This window comes from Rhyacophila brunnea, unplaced genomic scaffold (assembly GCF_057557595.1).
Source record: "Rhyacophila brunnea isolate RB1 unplaced genomic scaffold, BYU_Rbru_1.0 scaffold_8, whole genome shotgun sequence".
NCBI classification, from domain to species: Eukaryota; Metazoa; Arthropoda; class Insecta; order Trichoptera; family Rhyacophilidae; genus Rhyacophila; species Rhyacophila brunnea.
The window spans coordinates 42,367,811-42,378,234 of NW_028233350.1; the positions used below are offsets into that span (position 1 = coordinate 42,367,811).

At 34.9% G+C, this 10,424-nt stretch overlaps 1 protein-coding gene across 1 annotated transcript; it reads right to left on the bottom strand.

The window, feature by feature from the left end:
• Positions 1-5,602: 5,602 nt before the first annotated feature.
• LOC147064257 (uncharacterized) lies at positions 5,603-10,029 on the bottom strand. The gene is made up of 2 exons (XM_085958910.1): positions 9,624-10,029; positions 5,603-7,926 (listed from the first exon to the last, which is right to left on the bottom strand). Exons 1-2 carry the CDS (start codon positions 9,969-9,971, stop codon positions 7,366-7,368), a joined length of 909 nt encoding a protein of 302 aa, XP_085815036.1. The 5' UTR covers positions 9,972-10,029; the 3' UTR covers positions 5,603-7,365.
• Positions 10,030-10,424: the final 395 nt, after the last annotated feature.

A 10,424-nucleotide genomic window follows, 5' to 3' on the forward strand; every position in this document is an offset into this window, starting at 1 on the left:
ATTTGATATGAAGTAAAGAAAAAACAAACAAACAAATATAGAATACTGAAATGTCATTTTGATTTCCATAGAAATGCACGTATATATTAATAATTTAGTTGCTAGGACCACCCACAACCAATAATAGTGGATTGGATTGCGGATTTCTAACGAAATAACTTTTCATACAAAACAGAATTAACTGAAAATGAATTCAATTCTACTTAAAGATGGCTAAAACTGCTAAAAGTATTAAAAGAATGCATTGGCATCGTGTTCTGATATATTCTAAAAGTTTAAAATGTCTAGCTAGTCGGGAAGTTAGTTAAAAATCGATTGCAAGATTTGTACTGGACAAACAACCACAGGACAAACAAGAATACGAGCTAATAAAACATTGTAATAAATCACTGCATGTTGGCGATTCGACGTAAACACCTCAATTTTATTTATCTGCTTAATTTTGATAATCATGCACAACTCCACAGAAGTATTAAACTCATTTCGTTGTACGAGTACCTAGGCAAAAAAAAATAAAAGTGCCCAGGTATTCCTCATAAATGTATGTTTTCTTATATAACATCGAATTAGATTTCACAGGACAAACACACAACAACATAAAATTGGTGACATTCCGTGGAAGTATGCAGATCATGCCCTGCTAAGAGACAGTAGATTAAGCAGTGCTCGAAATAGGAAATATTACGAACCGGAGCGCGCTGAATAATCATTAAAAAATATCAAATTATGTTAAATATTTTTCGGATATCATAAGGGCGATATGCGTAATAATCAGGGTTTCATTTATACTTGAAGGGGCTCTGCGCTAATACACATTACCGCCCCGCCCCCCAATACAACATTGAAATGTAGTTTTTTTTTAAATGGGTACTTACTCATTTTTGCAAAATCACTTATTTTTCGTAAATTTTCTTAGAATTGGGCTCTTATCTTTAAAATTCTAGAAGCTCGTACATTTGTGTATTCCTTCGCTTCATTTGTGTGTTTTTTTGTGATTTCAAATTATTTTTCAGGTTCCGGAGACCTACTAATTTAAGGTCCTGGACTTGTAGCCTCTTTAACCCTTTTTGTAAAGACGTCTGAAGTCCGAACAGCCTTTATTATATTATAGACCTCGTAGGACTAAACATAAGCGCCGCAGGCGAATTTTTTTCCCACGAATCAGTTCTTACAACTTTAAAAACTACATACCTACATGCAATTTTATCTCAATAACATGAAACGGAACGCAGTTTTCAAAGAAGCCACGAGCCGGAACGGTATCTTATAGAATTTCACGAACAGCAACGGCGCTCCGGTGCGTTCCGGTCTATTTCGAGCCCTAAAATTAAGGCAGGAATTGTGCATATTATAGATATACCCACCTAAATATTTGATAGTAGATTCGGTGGATGAGAAATTCTGTTTACACGTATAAGTAAAGTTTAAATGAGACTAATGCCCCTTACGCACTGGCAACCAGGTTGACTCCACCCACTAAAATAAAGAAAGGAAATCAGCATTTACACACGTGGTTGCGGGTTGCGGCAACTAGCCAGAGTTTCTGGTTTCTGGCAACCATGGTTGCAGCTTGCAGGAGACCAGTCGACACTGGTCTGAGGTCTGAGGTCTAAAGCGTGTTTTTATTAATATACAAATTACGCATATACTAAATTGTTTAAACGCATGAATTTATTTGAAAAAATTAAATTCGATCGTTGTTTTCAATCGTCTCAAAATTAGTACCTAAGTGGTTGAGATCTACGTCATAAACGCGCCACCTGATAAACAGATAAAATCGAATATTTTTAATTTATATACTTAATAATAATTATTGTGCATTATTACTTACAATAGAAAATTGTTCAAAAATACCAAAAGATATACCTAATATATATTATTAATGTTACAATATGTTGAGAATCGTAACGAGGATTTCGCCAGATGATTTTGTCCGGGAACTGCTCGATAAAATAAATAAATACTTGCATGTTTATTCTTTTGTATTGTTCCTTGCCATGAATAATAAAATTTAATGCTATATTGTTTTAAAAACCATAAGTCGTCTCGATTATTCGTGTACCTATCCCAGAATTTCGCAAAGACAACTGACAACTTCGAGAAGTAGGAGGTAGTTCAATAATAAATTAATTAATGATTTCATTTAGTGTTACAAGTCAAAACTAAATGTTTTAGATATACAGACCTATCAACTCAGTGACGTCCCGCTGGGGTAGGCAGATTGAGCGTCGCTTATGGGCGGCAGTTACTCGAAGGGCGGCAAATCGAGGAGAATCATTTGGTATATATAGAAATAACTACCTAAACTTAGTAATAACGAAAATATCTTTCCATTAAAAAAATCAGCTCACTGGTTGGAAACAAAATGTATTAATTAACATGGTTAACAAGACTGTAATTGTATAGTTTTTATAGTTAGGTTACCATGCTAAAAACGATACTTATGCACTCACATTCAATAATTGAGTCGGCGAGTCACAAAATACGCTCTGGAGAATTTTTCTATCACAGGAAATTATTTGAACTAGGTACTTCATATTATATTATTTAAGTACTACGTGGGGTTGCTGCCAATAGTTGTTAAGTCGATAATTATTTACGTATTTAGAGTTAACAACGAATTGTGTCCATATCGTCGGTGTTTTGTAAAAAGGGCGAATCAACTATTTTGGCGAAATCGACATTTTAATGAAAATGCAATAATATGCACCTACCCCACTAGCTTTGTTGTGTAAAAACGGCGAATTTGTATATCCACAGGAAAGTACTTAAAAACGATAATCGTATGGGCGAATATCCATTTACCATTACGAATAAAAAGCGAATGTGACATATTAGGCCTTTTAAAATATTATATAATAATGCCTATTATAATGACAGTATTCTTTCTAAGCTTTATTATAAACTTGTTAGCTATTTATAATCATCCACAGGTAGGTAATTAAGAAATAAATGTCAAAAGTTAAAAATCTTCCTCCTGTAAAATAGCATTTTGGTTAATTCGCCCTTTTTTACAAAACACCGACGATATAATATAAATATGTACTTTACTGTATGTTAGAAAAAAGGTCATTCGATATAATATAAATAACATCCATATAAAGCACAAAGAAATTACCATTATGCCTGATTTTAGAGTATTACATACTTCCAATTCGCGAGAAAACATAAAAAAGGGAGTAGTAAAAATGTTCAGATCGGTTTTGCAAAATTTCTAGAGCGTGCTCTGTGACACGACAACTCAATTATTAGTGTTGGGTTTCAACTTTCAACAATCACATATTATCATATATGAATTTTATAGGTTTTAGCTGCCCCAAGTTTCGATTAATTTTGTGAAATAAAATAAATAATTATTAACTTGATTCACCTCTTTATTTATTTCCTAAAAAGTCACGTGTAGTTCCGTGTGCCACGATTTCGTATTCCTGCGACACGTCAAATAAATATAAATCCTCAAATCATAATACATCGCGTCGCCATCTCGCATAAGTTTCGAGAAAACATTAAAATTCGACGATTCCGTTAATTCACGTCATTCTTCGGAATACGAAACAGGTAATAAAATAACCTGCACCTACCTGAGAATGCGGTTTGGGGGGGGGGGGGGGGAAATTTTGAAAAAATATTCATGGGGTTAACAAAATCTAGCAGGTGCCATTGACTGTGCCGCCTGCTGAGCATAGTTTCGCTTCGCTTCAACCGCGGAATACCGCACTTTTCCAGGTGCATTCCCTATACCCAGATACTCCACACATTGATTCAAGCAATAAACATCTGGCCTGGTAGTATATATCCAAAAGCGAGTATAGCGATAAAGACCTGCCCGCAAGGTGGTCACCTACGAGTTATTGGTAGCTGTCGCATACAAAAGTGGTTGTCGAATATGCGTGGGTCAACTGTCATAGTTATTAGGATTGTTAGTGTCCGTTTGTGTCGTCCATGCTGGCTTGTCTTTTAGATATGCCGTAAATTTTACAAACTGGAGCGATCGTTAATTTTCTGACAATATTAACATAGTTATGTAATTTTATGTTTCATAAGAATAAGTGTGTTAGATTTTTGTTATATGGCCTATCAAGCTCAAACGGTAAAATAATTTTTTCCACGAGACGAGCGATAATTTTGCAGATTTCACGAACCGGACCGGCGCACCGGTCCATTTCGAGCCCTGGCCGTATTGGATTAATAAAGCAAACATTGAATGACCCAGATAGTTGCACCAATTTATGAGTGCCACGGGTCTTCCAGTGGCCACAGCTCTATCACGTCGTAGAATGAAGTAAGAGAGATTTACACCTTTCCATACTTACAAAAATAATATTATTTACGCCAATTTGTATCCAATTTCCCATTCCAGCTTTCAAACCTTTATGTCTCCTGGGCGCATTTAAATTTAGTACCGATCTGACCACAAAAGTAATAACAATGAACAATTACAAACCAATAAGCACGCCCAAATATATAACATTAGAACTGTGTGCGTATGTGCCCCGGATCCAGTAATGAATCAAGAGTCCAGAAAGACTACCTCTGATTACCAAACACTTAGGGCTTGCGCAGACAGAGAGCGGTCGGAGTTCTGCGTTCAACCGACCGTTGACCGCTAGCGTTCAGGGACAGCAGACAGGTGGCGGTCAACAATAAGCGTTCCATTTGTTTACAAACGTTGTACTGACACAAGCGCTGCATAATGCGAGACCGCTATATTCCGACTGCGAGTGGAAGTGAGAAAGCACCGCTGTTGCGTACTCACTCCCCCGTGTGGTTTCGCTCTATGTTGTGTGACTGCTCAAATTCCTATGACGGGACTGGACGGGAAGTACGGCGTTCTTTGTAATTCCGGGCATAGAACTCTAGCGTTCCAATTGACCGGCGCGGTCTGACCGCCGGCTGTGTACCCATACAGTAATGAAGTCCATACAGTACAAAGAACGCCGAACTCCGAACGCGGAACGCAGACCGCCTGACCGCGCTCTGTCTGCGCAAGCCCTAAAGGTTAGTGCTTGGCCTACCGAAGTCCACCCTCTTAATCCAATCCATTCAAATATAGTCCATTAAAAAATATCGCCAAATATTTAAGACATTCAGTTCACTATAAAAAAATTAAGAAAAATATGAATTGATATTAAACATATTGATCACTGTCCAAGTGTATATTTTTATTCTTTTTGTCAATATCATTAGTTGAAAAAAATCTAGAAGAGAATTTATAACTTATATAGGTATTTTTTTTAAACTGGTATTTTTTAATATATTTTTCAGATCTGACCTGTGAGTATTGACCTAGGGCAATAACCTAAAACAAATAATTGGAGCTTGAAACATAAAAACGTTGTTTCCCGAAAATATTGAATTGTGGACTTGTCGTTTTTTGTAATTAGACGCCTCATATAGAATAATATGGGAATGTTGCCTTGTGATTACATTTGTTGATAACATGTATATATAAAAAGTTCTTTTGTTTTGAAACTGGATTAAATTCTGGGATAAAAATTGTTGCTACAGCTGTAAGGATATCTATAGAATAAATAAACAGAAAATAAATCAATTAAAAAAAATATATGTCTATACTAAATAAATAAAATACATTGTTTCTTTTCAATTATGTGTGTTTCAAATCAATTTAATTCATCTTCAAATAGAGAAGTTTATTATGGAAATTAAAACATCAAGTGAACAATGGACAGATATATTCTATTAATATATTACAGGCAATAAATGATAAATAAGTAATTAAATATAATATGGTACATACAGATTTCGTATTTACATTTAAAATTTATTTATATACATCACAAATGTACATCTTATTTCACTAATATGACACAATAATTTCTTTTGACATTAATAGTATGGTGTTAATTCATGTAACTGACCAATTAATGACAGTTGAAATAATACAATAATAATAGAAAAATGGTATGGGGGGATCCATTTTGAAAAAATATCAATAATAATTTATTTTAAATTATTTAACGTGATAGGAGGGGGTGTAGTTAACAAAATCTAACTTTATTTACCCGCCTACACTTTTCCGGTTTTAACTCCATACCCAGACACTTTTTGAGTCTAGCAATGAATACCTGGCCTGCAGCTATTACTATGGGTGCTAACCTATACGTTTTATTTCGACCTGTCGCATTCACAAATGATTATTGAAAGCGCGTGGCCTAACGATCAAAATTATTAGGATTATTAGTATTCATTTGTGTCATCCTTGCCGAACATTGGAAGCCTCAGATGTTCCACCAATTCATGAGTTCCAGACCTTGCGTCGTATGGAATGCTGAGAGGAGAGGGCCAGCCTGTTAAGCATACTGTTCGACACCCAAATCATCCTGTTACGATCCTCAGTCATAAAGACCTGACAAAGAAGAAGAAGTAATATTCTACTCACCGTAATAATTTGTATTTTTTCATTACCGGGGGGGATCTGAACCCGATAGGCGCTTCTAGGATAGATTAAAATACCTAGTTAAAGTAATATGTACCTATAAATTCTACAATTGGACTGAGTGGGATTCGAACTCACATCTTTCATTTTCCAGGTAAGTGTTCTAATCCACTTAGCCATCATCTCTGCCATGAGTCGTCAACTTTTTAATTTGAATTGACATACCTACTATATATTATATTATGTAAGGCAGTATTACTACCATGATTTATAGATGATGTAAATGCGAAAACCATGTCAAAAATTCTATATAATTGGAAGAGCAAAAGCGTAATCAACGTAAATTGGGCTTTCATAAGATGTCAAAGAATTTAAATTTAAATCACAATGTAAAATGGCAAATAATAGTTTGTAAGCGACTGCAATTTCTGAGTGTTCGCTTAAGAAATCGTGTCAGGGTTCGATTCCCAGGTCTGACAAATTCACATGACGTTTAAAACGTCGACAGGATACCACCATTTTGATTTTATTTATAAAGAGTTACCAACATGGAGAATGTTAACTTTTCTATACTTAATTCTTACAAATCAAACATACTAAAATTGTTCTGGAATTACTGTTAAACAAAAAGTTTGATCTAATCTGACATCTGGTCTTTCCTATTTGTGTATATGCCTCCGAAATTTGAAATGTGGTAATGAACTTTCAGGACAGCCAAGAAGATGAAAAAGACAGTCACGACAGGTTGGCTCGGTTTGCTGACTCTACGCTCTCTGATTTTATTTGATCAATCTGATGGGCATTAGAGCTTTGTCAAGATTAATATTCCAATTAAATAGTTGTATTCATTTTCTTGGCTGTAACGCCCAGTCGCTATCCTCTATCTTCAGATCTCAATAATAAATAAGAATCTAAAGAGACACTTGAATCAATTACAATATTGTAAATTCAATTTCCAGTTCACTACATTAAGGCAAATCAAATTTTATATCAACTGAATGATTGTGATGTGTGTTTACTGTGTGATGAGAAGGCATTGCGCAACCATTCGATGGTGGTATATGGTTCTGATTGGGTGGCGGTGGATTTAAGCTCGATAACCGTAAATCAGTAAGGTATGATAGTATTCTTTGTTTAGCTCGCAATGCTACAGGTAGCGGCAATTGCTTCAACTGTAAACTAACATACTTTCCAAACGTTCCGTATTCATTGATTTCTTCATCCGGTTGCGAAGACAATTCCTGTAATTTGTTTAACGCTATATTTACACTGTGCATTGTGGCAAGTCTTTTATTTCCACGGCACGACCGTGACTCCGGCTGCTCAGTGGTTTCGGGGGTTATCAAAGGGGCATCTGAAGAGTGGGACCGTGTTCTCGTCTTCATTTTTTCTTCTGTTTTTACTTTTGCAGTGTTCTTGCCGGATTGGTCATCGGAAAAAGGCAGCCATATACTGTGGGGGAAGTTCAGATCTGCAGTGTCGTCCTGTATTTGATCGTCATCTGAAGATATGTGAGTAGTTTCATGAATCTGGAAATAACAAAATAATAAATTAATAAAAGTGTAATCAATATAAACTTGAAATTTTTTTTTAAATGGCTTAACAATCTTATGTGGATCTTCGCCGTATCACAAAGAGGTTTTTCAACAGATTTTTTTTAACAAGAATGGATGTTAATAACAACAAAATGTAAATTTATCAGACTTGAGATTCAAACTTGAGACTAACAACATCATAAGCGGACATGTTATGATGTTACCATTCGTCCACTACAAGCGCTTGAGTATTAGATGCTCATAAAATCCGTACATTTAAGGTAAGTTACCATTTCTTCTCCACGGTGGATCATTTATGAATCCTATAACTATGTAGTATAAAAAAATCGGTACAAGTCGGTTATGGGGAAGCCAGGCGGGAACCGCGCTAATTGTCATAGCTGATTTTGGCTAAATTCATGAATTCAAGAATGAAAACCTAATCTAACCTAACTTAACCTAACCTAAACTAACCCAACCTAACAAATAATCCAGTGTATCGGCTATTTTTAAAATGTGTTTGCTGCTGGCTTCCCCATAACCGACTTGTACCAAAAAATCTAATAGATGTAGTATTTTAAAAATAAAAGTACCCTGCTCATAAACATCTTGGCCCGCTCATAACAATCTTATTCTTACAGATAAACACAAGACAAATGCGGTTGAAAAATGAACTCTACCTATATCGTAATAAAGGTCATTATTGCAAATCTACGTTCATGTTTTCACAGCATCGTTGTTCTATTCTTGTAATATATCTGCAGGTATCCGCATATTCTATCGTATAATACCGGATAGTATGGTATCAAGTTTAGTGTTGCCAACCGTATTGTGTTATAGTTGTATGTGTGCTACATTATTATGAAGATAATTATAATTTTGAAGAGTTGAATATAAAAATTAACCGTGTATTACAAAAATACTAGGTAAAACATACCATAACTACTTATGTGAACAAAGATGGCAACACTACCTATTGTATGTAAATATGTAATTGAAACATTAACACTCTACCTAGATCGTAGATTAAGATAAAGGTGACAATTGCAGATTTGTGTTACTTATGTCTCTCATCTATTCTAGTTAGCACCACTTTAATGTTAAAATTGTGGATGTGAGTTTCCTGTTATAAAATCAATGATTTCAACAGACTTTTCATTGGATATAATATTATAGGATCCATTCTCATGGTGCCAATTAAGTTTTGAACGACAAAAATAACCTCAAAAAATTGACAATGACATCACTTCTTTCGCACAATTTATAAATTATGAAACAATGATAATATTGACTCAATTAACTTCGCATAAAATACTACAAATTCTAAAACTATTTGCCATTTTGTTCACGTAAAATACTTGTGACAGTTGTACAACCAAAACATAAACAAATAACAAATGATTTATATTATAAGTTTTAATATTTAATAGAAAATTATAACAATATAAATTAAGGAACCGTACGTAAGAGAGAGAATAAATAATATTTCCTTGATAATAACAGTGAGTATCCACGTAATTTCACCAAATTTATCAGAGATCATAGAGACGTTTTTTGAGGTTATGCGATCTGACGTTTGTTAATGTTATTGGAAATGTCAAATCAATGGTGGCAGTACTGAATTCGTTTGCCAATTGCAAAATACATTACACAATATTCGAGTTAATATAAAGAGTATAATAAAAACTTACAGGGTATTCTTTTACGTGCACCATAGACGAGGCACAATTGATAACACAAGTCATTTCTTTGAACCATTTTAGTTTCGATTCGTAAATTTCATCTTTCGGGCAACCACTTCTCTGTGATTCTCGCACTTTCCGCAACTCCTGGTAATATGTCGAGCGCAAGTTTTTAATTTTCTTTTTCACATCGTACACTGTGAGGTCTGGTAATCCCATATTATTGACGATCGCAACATAGGCTTGCTGGCGGCAATTTCTGTTTTTATATGCCTCTGAATCGAATCTCCATAAACACTCATGGCTGCGATATTCCGATACAAACTTCACGGTGGTTTCTTCTCCCCATTTTGACATTTCGCAACTGGAAAATGTAGACTGGCGCAGCTACTAGGCCGAGTGGTATCGACGTACTGAAAATTACGTGTTCGTAAATGCGCCGAGTAGCTCGGCCGGCGAGTGCGCGTTTACACTTCTGGCGCAGGTCAGTAAACAGGGCTAACAAAGAATTTATAATAATAACAGGGCGCAACATTCAAATAAAAATAAATAGATAGGAATAAATAATTATGCAGGTTCACTAATTTTAATTTAATTTTAATTATTTGTAAATCCAAGTTGTATCCAACGCACTTCTAATTAAATCAATTGATACCTACGATATAATTATGTAGGCAGTGCTCGAAATGGAAAATTTCACGAACAGGAACGCTCTATAATTTTCCGAAAAAACGGTATGCTTAATTTTTTTCTTTACATACGTACGTACGTTGGATGTATAAATGCAACAATAAACTTTGAACTTCTTAC

What these genes read in the sequence shown, in the direction of transcription:
- LOC147064257 (XM_085958910.1), bottom strand. Translation starts at nt 9,971, where the DNA reads ATGTCAAAATGGGGAGAAGAAACCACCGTGAAGTTTGTATCGGAATAT. An exon ending in TGCACGTAAAAGAATACCCT is followed by an intron (nt 7,927 to 9,623) that starts GTAAGTTTTTAT and finishes TGTTATTTCCAG; the next exon opens with ATTCATGAAACTACTCACAT.